A 16,577-nucleotide genomic window follows, 5' to 3' on the forward strand; every position below is an offset into this window, starting at 1 on the left:
TGACGTTGCTCAGGTATCAGCCTCGATCCGTGTTGCGCGCCGCCAACCGCCGCCCCGGCGAAATCTCTCCACAGGCCTTGCACAAACATGAAATGCCGCCCTGTTCGTCGTCGCGCTCCGCCGCCCAGCCCAGACTCCAATGACGACCGTTGGTGGCGTCGCCTGCTCGCTCAGGAACCGTCTCACCTGAGGCTGGGCATTCTGTCCAACGCGCTGTCTCTCTCGGTGCGCTAGGCGTGATCGGCCGCGCTCGAGACGTTGCCCGTCGGTATGTGGTAGTACCTGACCAAGCTTCACCCATCGGGGCGATGTGGAGCGGATGCTGCAGCACGCACGTTGCCCCGTTCGGCCGTGCCAGGCTTTTGACGTCGCCAACGTGCAGCCCCCGACAGGGTGGGCGATCCACGTCCACTGCGACCACCCATCTTTCCCCTGGAAAAGTGTCTCAGTAGTCTGCCGTATTGAGGAACATCATAATCTTTGTGGACCAACTTAAATAACTTCGGGAAGACCGACTGGTGAGTTGCCAAGCTGTCCCTCATTCATTTCGATTTTCCCTTTAAACTACTCTTTCTTTCTCGTCGACTTTTCATTCTTGCATATTTTGTTTGTTTGCCAACGGCGTTTTATCAGAAAAAAAAAAAAAGAATCACCATCCCATCCGTCTTGCTGGTCAAGAGATTTCCTACCAACACACAACGCGACAACCCTTCGCACGCTTTCAAGATGCCGACCCTCGATGTTAGCGAGTTGAACATTGTTCTCGGCGTCCTTGGTATGGGCTGATGCGGTTGATCATCCGTCAAGTGGTGTGTACTGACCCTTGTCAAAGGACTGTTCACCTTACTGTACGGCATCATCTCGGTCAAGATCAAGTGCAAGTGGTACTTGGGTGAAGCCTGTAAGTGACTCACATCATGTTTGCTTCCATCCATCACATATACTAAGCAACACTCCCCAGTGCCCGCCGTCGCCATCGGTGTCCTGCTCGGGCCTTTAGCAGCCAAATTCCTCGACAGCACACGATGGGGTTCCGCAACGGAAGGGCAGACCAACGCCATCACCCTGGTTCGTGCCCAACTGTCCCATTCCTCCACAACCCCAGATTTCGAACCCGATCTGACCAACATGCTGTTACCAGGGCCTCGCTCGCGTGATGATTGGTGTACAGCTGGTCATCGCCGGCTACCAGCTGCCCGCTAAGTACCAGCAATTGCGATGGAAGGAGATGGCCTTGTGTTTGCTTCCCATCATGACCATCATGTGGCTCTGCACTACCCTCTGCATGCTTGCTACGGTGCCCAAGGTCACCTTGCTGGCCGCCCTCGTCATCGGCTCCTGCGTCACCTGCACCGACCCCATCCTCTCCCAGGCCATCGCCAAAGGACCCTTTGCCGACAAGTTTGTTGCCCGCCCCCTGCGCGAGATTATTTCTTCTGAGGCAGGTGCCAACGACGGCTTTGGTATGTTGACAACTCCATGGCATCGGTTCAGTTCACCCACCTGACAACCCTGCAGGTTTCCCTTTCCTCATGCTGGCAGTCTACCTCATCCGCCACGCCGACATCCCTGGTGCCGGCGAAGGACATGAGACCGCTTCTGTCGCCGAGAGGGCCATGAGTCTTTTTGCTCGTTCGGAGGAGGAAGTCGGTCGTCTGGGTGGCGGCGTCGGCGTGGCCCTTACCAACTGGGTCGTCGAGACCTGGCTCTACATCGTCCTCATGTCCGTGGCCATCGGCGTCATCGTCGGCTTTGCGTCTGGTAAGGCATTGAAGTTTGCCCTGCGCAAGCAATGGGTCGACTCCGAGAGCTACCTTCTCTCCCCCACCGCCATCGGGGTAAGTTATCAAACACTGTGCGTCGACGACAAGCAAGCTAACCACTTCTTCAAAGCTGTGGCTCGTCGGCATCTGCGGCATGCTCGGTACCGATGACCTCCTCGCCTGCTTCGTTGCAGGCAACGCCATGAACTGGGACGGCGAGTTCCTTGCCGAGACCGAGAAGCGTCACGACGAAGTCAACTCCTGCGTCGATGTCCTTCTCAACTTCGGTGGCTTCATGTACATCGGCACAATCATGCCCTGGGACCAGTTTAACCAGCCCGACGTCACCGGTCTCACCTATGGCCGCCTGTTCGCGCTCGGAGGCTTGGTCATCCTCTTCCGCCGCATCCCAGCCATCCTGATGTGCTACAAGATCATGCCCAAGGTGTGCCAGAACTGGAAGGAGGCGCTGTTCATGGGCTACTTTGGTCCCATCGGCGCCGGCGCCGTCTTCTACGTCGAGCATACCCGACACCTCTTCCCGGAGCTCGGCAAGGGTGACGAGGAGGAGACGAACCTCGTCCGCGTCATGGTTCCCGTCGTCTACTGGCTGGTGCTCTTCTCGATCGTCGTTCACGGCCTTTCGATCCCCGCGCTGAACCTCATTTACAAGTACGCCGGCGTCAAGCCCATCCAGGATGACGCCGTCGAGCTGCGACGCATCTCAATGCATGTGCCCACGCCGAAGAACGCCATGGTCGGCGACCGCGACACGTTTATCGCGTACAACCGGTTCTCGCGCCCCGTGTTCAACGCCGCTGAGCTGCCGTACTTGACGAACAACCAGAAGATGTACACGCACGATGAGAAGTCTTTTGAGAGCTTGGGAAAATAGATTCGAAAAAAGGGTTTGGAGAGATAGAACTATATGGCAATTGGGAAATTGGATCAAATTGTAAAGTTTCTTGCCCCTTTGACGGGCAATCAGGACCGCATAGCTTTAGTCGATTCAGTTTCTCATCTACTCTCCATCTGTCCTTTCATCCAAGCTATCTTGATGTTATGAGTGTTCCTGCGGATTATTCAGTGACAACCTAAAGGGGGCAAAGGCGATGAAAGAGACGGGCAAGTCGATTTCTGCGCCTTTGGTCGCCGCCTTTCGACACGTCTGGCGGCCACAGTACTCCCAGCGGGAAGGTGCAACCAAGCTTGGCCCCACATAAGTGCCTTCCCCCCGATGCGCATTAAGCAAACGGGTGGGGCCATGCCGCTACCGCATCTTCGAAATCTCACCTTCGCTGACGACCTTTTGTTTTTACGACACCACTCTCGCCTCGACAATCTTTTCACCGCTTCCCTTTTTCCTTTGTTTCGTACATCGACACGTCCTTGTTAGGCCACCAAATTCATCATGACGAACCTGCTCGATCTCCCGGCTGAGATCCTCAACCAGATTTGCGAGCAGCTCTGCTACCACTGCCGAAACCCGACGCACTTCGTGAATGCCGATGAGGAGGAATCCATCGAAGACAAGCGCGCCTTGGCAAAGTTGTGTCGCACCAGCCGCGCCTTGCTCAGCCTAGGGCAGCCAGTGCTCTACCACTACTACGCAACTGGAAATCTGGCTCCGGTTGTGGACAACGGAATCGAAAGACACAGCATGCCGCGGCGAATGCCAGATGATGACAAACTTGCATTATTCCTGCGCACCATTATCGAGCGCCCTCGCCTGAACCGGATGGTCCGATCTCTACAACTCGTTCACAATGATCAAAGCATGCCCATCACCCGCGAACTCTACACCCTCCTCAAAAGCCATGTGGTGCAGACCGGACAGCTTCCTGGGCCGCTGGAGGACACTTCTATGTGCAGCTGTGGCAGGAGGGAAGTTTGGATGCCGGGTGCTCAAACAACGGCGACGACGACGACTATGATGGCGACTGCGACGTCTAGTACAGCGATGGAGGCATCTACAGAGCTGGATTGGTTTAGTACTTGCTTCCATAATCGGGATGCCTTGCGTTGCTGGCTTCAAGCGATCACAATAGTGAAAACCGCAGAAAGTCTGGAGTCGTTGTTCGTAATTGTCGACGGCGACAGATGCCCATGTGTTGTGTCGGGTTTCAAACTGCCACGGCTCAAGAGGATGCTTCTGAGAGGCGGGGGCTACGGCGGAGCTCACATGCCGGAATGGCTCAAATTACGATCGTTTGCTTCTGACGTGGAGGAGCTGTACATCGACTTTGCCCCGGACTCGGGCAGGATTCCACTCGCCAACCAGAATCCAATGGCTAATCTGAAGAAGCTCTTTATAGTTGGGCTCGACCCAGACTCGCTGGAGGTTCTTCTTTCAAACTGCTCGGCACTCGAGGACTTGGAGTACTACTTCCCAAATCCTGTTTGGGACTGGTATCCATCAGATTACAACGCGGCTTTGAAGCAGGTGAAGGCAACGCTGCGAAGACTTTGCTTTGTCCGAATCCCAAGTACAGGCAACCAAGATCTCCGATGCATTCTTGAGGACGACGACCAGTGTAGTTTTGCACTTCAGGAGAGACTGGCCTACGATCCAATCGCGTCTTTCGAAGACTTCGAAGTCTTGCAAGATCTAACCCTCGACCAACAGTCATTGTACCGTCCTTCTCAGCCCTCTAGTAGTATTCTTTGGTTCCTTCCGCCGAACATCAAGCACTTTCAGATTCTATACACCTTCTTCAACATGGGAGGTAACCTCGCGTCCCTGGCCCATAGCGTCAGGCATGGCTCGTTCCCCTGTCTTCAAACATTAAGCCTCTCCTTACTGCATCGGGTGAGCTATGACAGGACGCATACCTTTGAGTGGATTCGCGAATCTCGCGCTGTTCTTCAAGAGGCGGGAGTCCAATTCATTCATCAAGTACGACGGGACTGGCATGAAAGCGACGAAAGCCTGAATGGCAGCGGCAGAGACATGAGAGGATGCGAGCCTCTTACTATCATCCCAGGAGCAACGGCAGGGTCCAGATACGTGGCTTGCGGATGGACCGAATCATGGAAGTGGTGCGACCACACGAAGTGGGGTGAGCCAACGGGTTTCGAGGAGTGCTACGAGGGCTACGAGGACCAGCAACATTTTGATTGCGAGTTTCACCTTCTCCAGACGGGCGAGTCTTGGTCTGCCTGTCGCTGTTGTGACGACATTGCGGTGATGGATGACTCTGAATGAATGAAGATCGGAATAGGGGTGGTTCGTGTACATAGGAGGGCTCTACCCGCCCACATCAGACCTCTGCTACTCAAGAGAATTGATTGTTCTAACCTTCAATTGACTCCACATTCAACAAGATTGCAATCGTGAAGGAAGAACAACGATGCCAATGTCAACCATCGCAGATACGACGACAGTAAAGCAGAGTATGCATGACCCCACAACAATAGTTGTTGATGTCGGGTGGCATAGGCAAAACAGGCGGTTCAATGGAAATCCATAACACATCGTTGTGAGATAGATGGTGAACCCGTCATACTTCAGACAACAATCAACGAAGTTTTGAGAACCATTAAAATGGTTATTAGGGGACTTTTGCTGAACATTCACCTTGTGAAGTCAGTCTACGAAACCTGCCGATTTAAGGCCTGGCTGTTCAGAATCAAAGTTGTCTGCCTCTTTGGTGCGATGCACCGAAATGGTACCTACCAACGAACTCAAGACATCAACCTTGATGCCAAACAGCGTTCCGGAGATATCATGTTGACTAGATATTACTAGCCATCATCTTCCCCTTCGGAAGTGTTCATTTCTCAACCAATTTCTCCCCAGCTACGAACACACACACGCACATACCCCTTCCGTCTCCGATTCAGATTATCGTCACAACACCTCAGCCGACAATTACCAACTAAGTCTTCAGGTCTCACGATAGAAACCATGGAAATGATCACAAGGAGATCGTCAACCCCAGCCATCTTTGGCCAAGCGGATATTGAGGTGTTGCAGGCCGAAGACCGTAACTCACACTTTCTTCGACCTCATCAGTCCGACCCTCGCATTCAGCTTCGCAGACAGGGATCTGCCGCGATCAATGATCTCTTCCTGGAACGTCTCTCGTCTCTCGGCTTCTGAAAGCCTGGCGGTATGTCGACGACCCGGGTCACCACGCCCTCGTCTTGGAGAGAGCTCCTTCAGGGCAGGTGCGCTCCTGCTCTGGTCGTTCACCGAGAGGGGTGCCAGCTGATTCTCACATTCACCCAGAGCGCAAAAGCTGCTCACCTCATTCACCAGTACAACTTTCCCCCCACCTTCACCACCCTTTTCTTGGACAACTATCGCCCTCCCAAAATCTTCCAAGATTCTCCTCGGCCACGAGATTCTCCCCGCATCCCTTCTCCCCTCATCGTCTACTCTGGAAATCAATCCCATCCTACCACAAACGAAGCTTCGGACAAGATGCGCTTCACTTCGTTGAACCTCCTCCCCCTCTCCCCTCTCGACCAGATCGCTCCGAGGATCTACGTGAGATCGATCTTCGCGCTCAACACTAGCGATGGATACGAATCTGTCACCACCCAGGAGCACCTTCAAGAATGCTTCCACAAGGCCCTCGCCCGCTGGCCGTTTCTGGCTGGCCAGATTCGCCCCGCCGCGGTGGGCCGAAACCGCCTCGAGCTGGCCTACACCCTGGACGACAAGGCCTTGGATCTCACCCGACGCCCTGATCTCTTCGGTTGCGAGCGTATCAGCCAGCTCGGAGGCTACACTTACGAGGAGCTTGTGGCTCTCGGAATGCCCCCCATTGCGATGGACAAGGACGTCCTGTCCCTCTCGCCAAACCATCCCAGGCCTGGAGAATCTTGCCCTCCTGTCACTCTCAAGGTCACCGAGATGACTGGCGGTGGCCTCTTTGTGTGCTTCTCGACGCACCACGGCATCTTTGACGGATGTTTCATCAAGACTTTCCTCGAGTACTTCGGCAAAATCGCGCAAGAGGAGTCGATGAAGTCCTGCTCGCTCCCTGAACCAGCCATTGAGATGCAGCCAACTTGGCTCACGGAGCTCAAAGCCAGACCCAGCTTGTCTGTGTACGAGAACACCGACATCAAAGGTGCTGAGTTCCCAGAGTATGATTTCGCCGACAAAGAGAACTCTTCCGCCTCTTCCACAAAGACCAAGGTCCCACACGCGGTCTGCAAAATCTTCAGCTTCAACAACGCAATCCTGAAGAATCTCCAGACCAAGGCGATCCAGTACCTCCGCGAGACCTACGGTAGCACTGCCTTCGTCTCCATGGCCGACACCCTCTCCGCCGTGGTCTGGGTCCACGTCACTCGGTCGCGCCTTCCCCATCTGTCGCCCTCCGATGACACCAACTGTACCACCGCAGCCGACGCGCGCCCTCGCCTCTCTCCGGCCTTCCCTGCTACAGCCTGGGGCAACATATACACCCAAACCATGGCTGGCGACCAGGTCGGCAACCTCACGCAACTTCAGCACAACGGCGAGCTCCCCAGCGACGCACGCCCTGCCATCTTCGAGGCGGCGTGGCTGATCAGACAAGCGGTCGAGAAGGTCAAGCAGCCCGACTACATCCCCTCTCGCATTGCCCTCGCCGCATCTCTCGAGGACCCCACGATGGAGGGCGCGGCTTTCCGCAAGGCGAACCAGCCTGATCACGCGGGCTTGGGTTGCAGCGTCTGGGTTCACATGGGCGCCGACGTCGACTTTCGCATCCCTGGCACTGGTGGGAAGGCGGACTTTGTGCGCAAGACGTACTCTGCCAACGATGGAAGTATGAACATCATGCAGAGACGCGGAATCACGAAGGGAGACGCACCGTGGGACGTACTCCTGGCGCTTAGGGAGGATGATATGGATCGTGTCTGCAGCGAGAAGGAGCTTGGTCAGTGGACGCAGGATTGGTGCCCGCGGGTTTAGATGGTAATGTCGTTGGGTCATTGGTGTGGTGTTTTGGCGAAAGGCGTCTGCATGGCAAGGACACTTAGGAAAAGATACCCAGGTGCTTTTGCATCTTTGCTATTAGACACAATACAAAGGGGTGTTTGTGATAAATTGCGCATTAATCAACACATAGACCGCTACATGTAAGCTTCTCATCTGCTCTCCACGATGCTCTGCAATATCTCACCTGTTGCATCTAATATTAACCCTATTATTCGCATCGTCCCTATGGTTGTACCCTGTCGTCCCTGGCGTCTCTAGCTCCTGTCCTCCACATTACTGTCTTTGTTGCCTGTACGTGTCCGGAAATCAACATCTATGAACTGTACCTTAGGGAGAAGGCATTCTAGGCCAAGACAGTTGTACTCTGCTTCGAATGGGTGGACACTCATTGATAGACGGCTTGGACTCGAACTGATGAATGGCCATTGTAGCCAACTCCTTGACTGTCGTTGTCGGTTCCACAAACACTCAAACGAACAAGAACTTACATCCGTTTCACAAGGAGTCAAAATAGAAACAAGATGAATAAATCCTCTCTGACGTCGAAAAATAGAACAAAAAGAAAAAAGAATAAGTCCTCCCGAATCTCGAGTGTCATAAATACAGATGTCATTTTTTCGACTCCTGCGGATTTCATAAGAATCCAATCCCAGGTCGTTGTACTGCTGCTCCTATGATCTCTGGGAACCAACTGGCATTGCAAGCACAAGATGGAGACTACTCTGGACATGACCAAAGTCAGCTACCTCTTCACGATCTACAAAAGCTCGACCAACTGCTTCCTGCGATGGCTCTGGTGCGCTTACCACCAAGCAGATCCTCGATCCGCTGCAGGTGTGGAGCCTTTCCGAACCACGAGTAAGATTATCGAAGTTTCCCATACCGTCTACAACGCGGGTCGACCTGTTCCGGGCTCCGTTCTTGGGGCTCTACGCGACGCCATTCGACATCGCAAGAGTGTTGGCCAATTTTATGGAGACGCTGGGAAAGCCAATCGCGGGCATCGCCAATTCATTAGGAGGTACGTTCCAGGTGTTCGCGTATAAAGGAAGTCCTGCTAATCGGCGCCATATGCAGGCTTGAACAGACGTTGGCCATCTTGGAGCCCCTGGAGGCACAAAACGTACCTTTCGAAGACTACTTGGGCCGTCAAGAAGATGAAAGGCCTCGTGGTATATTGGAGCAACAACCCAACCCGTTTGCTGCCTTGATAGAAGGTCTGAACATCTCTCCACACGCTTCACCACCGCGAGCGAGCGACATGGCCTCGCCGACTGCTCCAACTCCGTCTACTCCAAACAAACCAGAGTCCAAGACTGAACCAAAGAAACCTGAAGAGTTCATCTTGGAAGATGACGATATAGGTGTGGCGTACCATGCGGCCCATTTCCTGGTGGTAAACCTCACTCATGCCCTCCTTTCCATTTCCAGTATAGCTCACAATAATCTAGGATATGCATCAGTTTCATGCCCACCTCGAGGAAACCTGGAAAGCAGCAGGCGAGGGCAAGATTCCTCTTCTGGCCGCAGCTTTCCAGTCCAACTGCGTTGCGTACTTGAACTGCTATAAAACACCGAGGGTGGATTGTTCCGCCTTATGCTTCTTCTCCGAGCACAACTGTACTTGCCGACAATGCAACCGCATTCGTAACTTCATCCAATTCAGGACGAACTCGTCGAATGCGGACGTTTACGTCAAGCTTGCGCGGAGGCTTTGGATGATTGCTAGTATCATCAACGACTATGGGCGAAACTTAGGGGAGAGCTACCGGCCCCCTGAAGTTCACGGGCGACCCGCGATCTGCAATTTACTGAACTGCCCGGACCAGTTTCGCACTCCACCCTCGTCTGAAATCCCTCACCTGGAAAACTTCCTTTCAACGGAAAATCAACGAATAGTTCGCGACCTAATGGATGCCATCAACAACCGACTGGACCCGCTAAAACGCGGAATCACTGTTGTGGAGATGATCAAGGGAAATTTCCTCAAGGGATTCGTCGATATCTGCGAGGCCTTGTTCGATTTCGGGCAGTCGTTCCTGCTCCAGAACACACGCGTTGTACATGGAGAATTGGTGGTAGTGATGAGCATGTTTCTTCTGGTTGAAAAGACGACCATGCAATACGGCGGTTTGAGGGGCAGCGCCTGTCGTGCCCAAGGCCTTCGTTTCGCCATGGACATGTACCGCGCGACCGAACCCGTTTTGGAGACTGTCAAACAGTGCCACCCAGATAGCAGCATGGGTCTTGAAACCCTACGCTTAGGCCTGAACATATATGGAAGCGATGAACAGTCCGGTATTTACCACGAATCTCCTTGGACCGTGGGTTGTCACATGTTGGACATGCTCACGGCAGCTATCAGGGTCGGAGGAGAGGTCTGCAGGTACTGGGCCGTTCTCAGAACGACGCTACACCTCTACAACGCATTGCGGATCAGAGGCTTCGACGAATTCCAGATACCGCAGATTCCCGTGCTAGAAGAACTATCCGGCATGTTTCTTCAAGAGGTCTTCCTGGGGACCGTCCCGAAACTCAAGTTCCTATCGTCTTTTCGTTTGGCAGTTTTCAACAGTCACTGGGTCAAGCACTCCGGGAAATTCCAGCTTGAACGCGGACTTGACCTGCTCACACCATCTATCGAAGCACCCTACTGGGGACTCTGTAACCAACACTACACCAACCACCAGAGGAATGGGGAATTCCTGTGCAAGTTGTACAAGACCGAGAAGCCTGTCGCACTCTGTCCATGCAAAAGATGCGAGGGCAAACGTGCTGCGCAAGTGCAAGCCAATCTCCAAAAGGTCAAGAAAGCCCGTGACCTCCTGCGCAAGGATACATGGTACGGGTACGCTTGCAAGAGCCGAGAGGCGGTGTTGACGGAGGTTCAGGGACCAGCTCCAATCGCGCGCGTCAACTTCTTCGCGCTGTTTAGGTCCTGTGCGGCGATACTGGAAAGTTTTGGTAGCCTCGCTATCCCGGTGGTTCAGAACAAATACAAAGAGCAAGGGTTGTGGAAGGACTGGATGGACAAAGGTCTCTCAATTTCAAGATTTGCCGCCGAGGATCTTATGGAAATCCTCGACGCTATGCCTGGTGATACAAGACGCGACAGGGAGCGTCTGGCCAAGAAACCGTTGTTTAAGCATGCTGTGAGTGTTTTCAAGTCGTTGGAAAGGACAGATGTAACTTTGGAGGAATTTATGTGGAATATTTGATGTTGGGCCGGTGTAGTGTTCGTCGCAATGAGGCAATGTCCAGGATTGCTTTGAGACACAGACATCAGATCATGAGAGTAATGCCGATCGTTGAAATTTGAACAGGTGAATCAAGAAGAGAGACATTGACTGTGGAGAGAGCTGCCAGAATGAGTACAAGAATCAGAAAGAAGGCGGATGACGAGCGAGAATCAGAAGGACGATGGCGACAGTTAGTGACAATCGCAGCAAAGACAGCAACAGTGACGGAAGCAATCCAGAAGAAGTTTTATCCGCCCAGGTGTCAAAGCGAATAATCCTTGCCTTCATTTTCCCTCCCTGGATGCTTTGAGTTCACCACGGCCCATCCAGCCAGGGACTTCGCGACGACTTCCGTAGTGTGCGTTACACCAAGTTCAGCCAGGCTCCAATTTCATTCATGCAGATGAGAGAGTGGAGCGCGTTGAATGAAGTAACCGATTTTATCCTGCCCAAAGAAAATTTATTCCTTGGACCTGATATCCTTGCCACGTATTGATAAAACAAACACTTCGGCAAACAATGAGGGCGGCTTGTGCGCAACTCAGAATAGAACCTCTCAACTCATGCCTCCCACTCCTTGCAAGTAGCCAAACTTGTATTAAGGCAGCCTTCCGCATCGATGATGGAGTGCTCTGAAAATGTCCGAGCCATCGATGAACCGGATCCTCGTCGACCATGGATTCATCAGCCATGGACTTGGATTATCACCCGCCGGATCTGCGACAACTCCGCGATTCTTACAAAGCTGCGACAAATTGTTTCTTGCGTTGGCTATGGTGTCAATACCACACCATAGTACCCGATGAGGCCAGCAACGCCAGCACATTCAAAAACACCGCTCAAATGGTCTGGGTCGCAAAAAAGGTAGAGGAGGCAAGAACTGATGTACCAAAGTCCATCATCAGCTCTCTTGACGACGCTATCCGAGACAGGACTATGGTCTTCCAGATGTACGACGACGCTGAAGCGGGGCACAAACATATTATCCGGACGTATGTTACATGAAAGCTCATCGATCAATGGTTCTCTTCCTGACACACCTCAGACTCCGAGACATACATCGGATTTTGAAGCCTCTTGAGTCGCAGTCGGCAGATGTCATTTTCGTCGACTACGCTGCGGACGCCCAGCAAACCTTGTGGAACAATGCTTTTCAGGTTCTTCACGTAGATGAATCGGCGGAATCGTCTCATGGCTCCCCGCGTAGCGGCTCTGAGAGCAGCAGCAGCGGCGATGCGTCTTCACCTGGCTCTGCTCCAACTCAAGCGGCGCAGCCTCAAGCTCAGCCCATGGGCCCGATAGAATTCGACCTAGAAGACGACGAAATGACGCAAATGATTGACTCGGCGTGGTTCCTCATCGTAAGATCCGTCAAGCCCTACGTGGTGAGAATCTCGCATCTGACCGTCAATGTGTGTAGGAAATGAATAAGATGCGCGCCCAGCTTCAGCAGATCTGGGCAGAGGCGGCCAGAGGCGATGTCCCCATCGTCTTCGCCGCCTGGCTGACCAGTCTTGCCGTCTATGATATGTCAGACCGAGATCACATGCCGCAAGAATATCTCAATAAGTTCTGTCTCATGCAGGCGTACAACTGTCGGTGCAACAGTTGTCAAATGGTACGCTCTTCGGTCCGGAAACTTGACGACGAGCAGGACCCGGACGAATGTCTCCAGTCCGCTATCAGACTGTTCAAGACAGCCAAAGCCATCGGGGAATACGGTCAGAGAATTGGCGGATTTCGTGCACCTCAGATCGACGGCCGACCATGGGGCAGTGGAGAGAGGTTCACGTACAACATCACCAATACAAACATCGTTAGCGAACCGCCATCATTCCCAGATTCATACCGAAACCGAATTCACGAAGCCCTAGAGTCAGCCAGGGTCTCGTTACCACTGCGTGGGCATTCTGCGAGAGCCGTTGCCCGCGCGGAACGCCTGAGACTGGACTATCACAGGGGCATCAAGATCTGCGAGGCCTTCTTCGATGTTGCTCAACGATTCTTCCTTCAGGAAGAAAATCCGCGAAAACCATCAATATTCCTTGTCACGACAATGGACCTCTTCATGCTGACCGCAGACGCGGCATCGACACATGGTGGCCGTCTCGGCGGCACTCAATGCCGAGTCGCGACTCTCGAACTTGCGTTGCATGTGCGGGATTGCCTTGCGCAGTTCAAGCCAGACACGGACCTTCTGGAACATTGCCCAGACGTCGTTGACCGAGTCCGCGGCCTGTCTACGGCCATTCATTACTACATCATGGAAACCAAGTCCGGTCTCTACTACGAGTCCCCATGGACTATGGGCTGCCACATGTTGGAGTTTCTCACCACCGCGAATAACATTGGCTTGAGCATATGCAAGCGGTATGCCGTTTTCCAGTCGATATTGCACCTATACAACGCCATGCGCCGCTTGAATATCAAGGAGCTTTCCATTCCGAAGAACTACGAGCTGGAGAAACTTTGCGAGATGTTCGTCTGGCCAGTATTCAAAGGGAACATGCCAATGAGCGGATTTCTCTCTGTCTTCCTCCTCGCCGTATATCAGAGCGGCACAACGGACATTGTAAAAGATGGAGCAGCCACCAGACTTGAACGAGGAGTGACCTTCTCGGAGGCCGAGCCATATAGCTGCTGGATTTCGCTTACCGAACATCATTCTGACCTGCACTCTCAGGATCCCATTTTTTTCACGAAGGTCTACAACAGGCCCGTCCCATTAGTCTGCCCATGCCTTGAATGCACGGAGGGCACGTCGACGGCATATAGACACAAAATTGAACAGGCCCTCCGAGAGCATGCAACCACCAAGCTTTCTGGGTACACAGCCAAAGCTAGAGCACTGCTGACGGGAGAGCTTTCCGCAGAAACCCCCCTTTCGCGGCTCAACATGCTGAAGCTGTTTCAGGCGCACGCCGAAATGCTGAGTGGCTTCGGCAGACTGGCGCGGCCTGAGTTGGAACCTGCCTACCGGAAACAGCGGGTATGGATGAACGAAATGAAGCATGGGCTGGTTCTCGGTCGTTTTGCTGTTGAAGACACGTTGGAGCTGATCGACCTGAACTTTGGCGGCACCACGAAGGAGAAAAGGCGTTTGGCGAGACATCCGCTGCTCCTGGGTGCCGCGAAGATGTTTAACGATATGCAAGAGGGCAGACAGCCAGAAGATGCGAAGCTGGGGAGATTTCTTTGGGATCTTGCGTGAGAGGTGTGATCAGTTGAAAGGCTTGTTGGGTTGATGTATGTCTACTTTACATAATTGGGTGTTAAATGGACAAGGACGGAAAGGACCAGAAACGAGGGATGCTGGCGACATGGCACAGTTCTTCGCTGTTGTCTGGAGTCTACATGATGATCCGGTTCTGGACGAAAGCTGTAGCTTTTTTTCTTTTCCTTTCTCATCTCTGATCTCGCGTTTTCTTCATAAGTCAAAGTATAGACCCGGCGCACAAATATTCCCCACGAAGTAATGCTGGTCTGGCGATGAATTTCCTGCTTAATCGAAGACGGGCGGGCGTTGGAGGCGGTAGAACTCCAGAAAGATATTACGAAACGTGCTTAAAAACAGGTCGGATTCCATTCGTTTCCTCACGTGCCTCATTGAGTTCCATTGGGAGGGGCAAGGGGACTTAGAGACCGCTTAATTTTCCTGTGATTGAATGTACTTGGTGACTTTGACGAGGAAGATGATAGTAGACGACAATGATAGACGACGACGGTGATAGTAACAAAAATGATAATAGTACGAGCAACGGTAGTAGCGACCACGACAGCCGCGACGAAAGCAAGCATATAAGATAAAACAGCCGCTCTAGCATAGGAAAACAGGGGGATCTGAAAAAAAAATTAAAAAAAAATTCACAATGTGTTGGCCGAGCTACCAAAAGCCCGCCAAAAAAAGAGCTCCAAGCTAATCGGCAGACGGCGCTATTCAATGGGCCAGGGACGAAAAAGGATACCCACAAACACGGGATTGGGAGCACCACCAAAGCCCGCGTATCCCGCGTGCGCTGGCTTTTTTTTTTTTGTAGTTTTCATCGGCGCAAGGAGCCGGATCGGGGCAAGCCAAGTCGGTGACGCAATTTTGCGTGCCTCACCGGTGGGAGGTCTCAGTCTGCAGTGCCTCGCAAAAGGCGCTGGTCAGATGTATTTTGAACCTTTTGTGGAATTAGCAATGCAGACGTCGGACAGGTGTTAAGGGCTAGCTGAATGCTGTATGAAATCATGCCACCGTTGACCAAGCATAATGTTGATTCATCAGACAGACCGAGGTGAGTGAGATAAGGTCCAGGGGCGGAAAAAGGAGGAGAGAAGGAGTGAGGAGGGGTCCCGCATTCCGTCACCCCACTTTCACCACCAAACTTTATATCATGACCCTGCCCAGCCAACCCGGGGCTCAGCCGGCCAGCTTTCAGACGTCACTCAGCCAAGCTTAATCTCAACCTCACTCACTCAACCTCATTCAACCTCATCTCCACCATCTTCCTCATCCACAATCTCCCAAGAACCACAACCACCAGACACCCACAAACATGGCCTCACCAGCACCCCCCGCCGAGATGCGCCGCTGGCAGATCCCCGCCCCCGGCACCTTCATCCAGTCCCTCGCCCTCACCACCGTGCCCACCCCGTCCGCCACCGACCTCAAGCCCTCGCAGGTCCTTGTCCGCGTCGCCGCCGCCGGCATCAACCCCGCCGACTACAAATTCCCCGACCTCGGCCTCGTCGCCAAGGCCATGATCTCCTTCCCCAAGTCCCCGGGCATGGACTTCGCCGGCACCGCCGTCGCCGTCGGCTCCGACATCACCGACATCCAGCCCGGCGACCCCGTCCTCGGCCGCCTCGACCCCCTCGGCGCCCAGGGCACGCTGTCCGAGTACATCCTCGCCGAGCGCGACGGCTGCGCCCGCCTGCCCACCGCCTCCGGCGCGCCAGACTTCGACCAGGCCGCCGCCGTCGGCACCGCCGCCCTGACCGCCTACCAGACCATCGCCCCCTACGTCCAGCGCGGCGACAAGGTCTTCATCAACGGCGGCTCCGGCGGGACGGGAACCTACGGCATCCAGATCGCAAAGGCCCTTGGCTGCCACGTCACTGTCTCCTGCTCGACGCCCAAGATCCCGCTGTGCAAGTCCCTCGGCGCCGACGAGGTCATCGATTACAAGACCGCCAACGTCGTCGCCGCCCTCAAGGCCCAGGGCAAGGTCTTCGCCCTCGTCGTCGACAACGTCGGCAACGCCCCGCCGAACCTGTACAAAGCCGCCGACGACTTCCTGCTCCCCGACGGCCGCTTCAAGTTCGTCGGCGGCGCCGTCTCCTTCGCGCAGGTCAAGTCGCTCGTGCCGAGCATGTTCCTCCCCGGGTTCCTGGGCGGCGCCAAGCACCGCTTCGAGGCGTTCATGACGAAGAACTCGCACCCGGACCTGGCGCAGATCGCGGCGTGGATGGCGGAGGGCAAGGTCAAGAGCGTCATCGACTCGGCGTTCGAGTTTAAGGATGCGGTGAAGGCGTATGAGAAGCTGAAGGAGGGCAGGGCGGCGGGTAAGATTGTCGTGAGGGTATCCACGAAGGCGTGAGCATGTTTTCCATGTGTGATGTTATGTGAAGGAAAGAAAATGGGTGAGATGGATG

At 53.9% G+C, this 16,577-nt stretch overlaps 6 protein-coding genes across 6 annotated transcripts; all 6 read left to right on the top strand.

The window, feature by feature from the left end:
- Positions 1 to 726: 726 nt before the first annotated feature.
- On the top strand, positions 727 to 2,658 carry CGCA056_v011108 (putative Na(+)/H(+) antiporter; the record flags this gene model as incomplete). The annotated part of the gene is made up of 6 exons (XM_037326355.1): positions 727 to 775; positions 833 to 901; positions 962 to 1,068; positions 1,142 to 1,463; positions 1,519 to 1,838; positions 1,894 to 2,658. 6 exons carry the CDS (start codon positions 727 to 729, stop codon positions 2,656 to 2,658), a joined length of 1,632 nt encoding a protein of 543 aa, XP_037175151.1.
- A 516-nt stretch (positions 2,659 to 3,174) lies between these two features.
- CGCA056_v011109 (uncharacterized protein) lies at positions 3,175 to 4,968 on the top strand (the record flags this gene model as incomplete). Its single annotated transcript, XM_037326356.1, has 1 exon — positions 3,175 to 4,968. One exon carries the CDS (start codon positions 3,175 to 3,177, stop codon positions 4,966 to 4,968), a length of 1,794 nt encoding a protein of 597 aa, XP_037175152.1.
- A 1,221-nt stretch (positions 4,969 to 6,189) lies between these two features.
- easC-0 (Acyltransferase easC) lies at positions 6,190 to 7,674 on the top strand (the record flags this gene model as incomplete). The annotated part of the gene is made up of 1 exon (XM_037326357.1): positions 6,190 to 7,674. One exon carries the CDS (start codon positions 6,190 to 6,192, stop codon positions 7,672 to 7,674), a length of 1,485 nt encoding a protein of 494 aa, XP_037175059.1.
- Positions 7,675 to 8,411: 737 nt separating this feature from the next.
- Positions 8,412 to 10,919, top strand: CGCA056_v011111 (uncharacterized protein; the record flags this gene model as incomplete). Its single annotated transcript, XM_037326358.1, has 3 exons — positions 8,412 to 8,722; positions 8,779 to 9,097; positions 9,153 to 10,919. 3 exons carry the CDS (start codon positions 8,412 to 8,414, stop codon positions 10,917 to 10,919), a joined length of 2,397 nt encoding a protein of 798 aa, XP_037175058.1.
- Positions 10,920 to 11,615: 696 nt separating this feature from the next.
- On the top strand, positions 11,616 to 14,151 carry CGCA056_v011112 (uncharacterized protein; the record flags this gene model as incomplete). The annotated part of the gene is made up of 3 exons (XM_037326359.1): positions 11,616 to 11,932; positions 11,986 to 12,301; positions 12,361 to 14,151. The coding sequence occupies 3 exons, from the start codon at positions 11,616 to 11,618 to the stop codon at positions 14,149 to 14,151; spliced, it is 2,424 nt and encodes an 807-aa protein (XP_037175055.1).
- A 1,327-nt stretch (positions 14,152 to 15,478) lies between these two features.
- Positions 15,479 to 16,522, top strand: CGCA056_v011113 (Zinc-type alcohol dehydrogenase-like protein; the record flags this gene model as incomplete). Its single annotated transcript, XM_037326360.1, has 1 exon — positions 15,479 to 16,522. One exon carries the CDS (start codon positions 15,479 to 15,481, stop codon positions 16,520 to 16,522), a length of 1,044 nt encoding a protein of 347 aa, XP_037175054.1.
- Positions 16,523 to 16,577: the final 55 nt, after the last annotated feature.

This window comes from Colletotrichum aenigma (genome assembly GCF_013390185.1).
Source record: "Colletotrichum aenigma strain Cg56 chromosome Unknown KSG_Cg56_contig07, whole genome shotgun sequence".
Classification (NCBI taxonomy): Eukaryota; Fungi; Ascomycota; class Sordariomycetes; order Glomerellales; family Glomerellaceae; genus Colletotrichum; species Colletotrichum aenigma.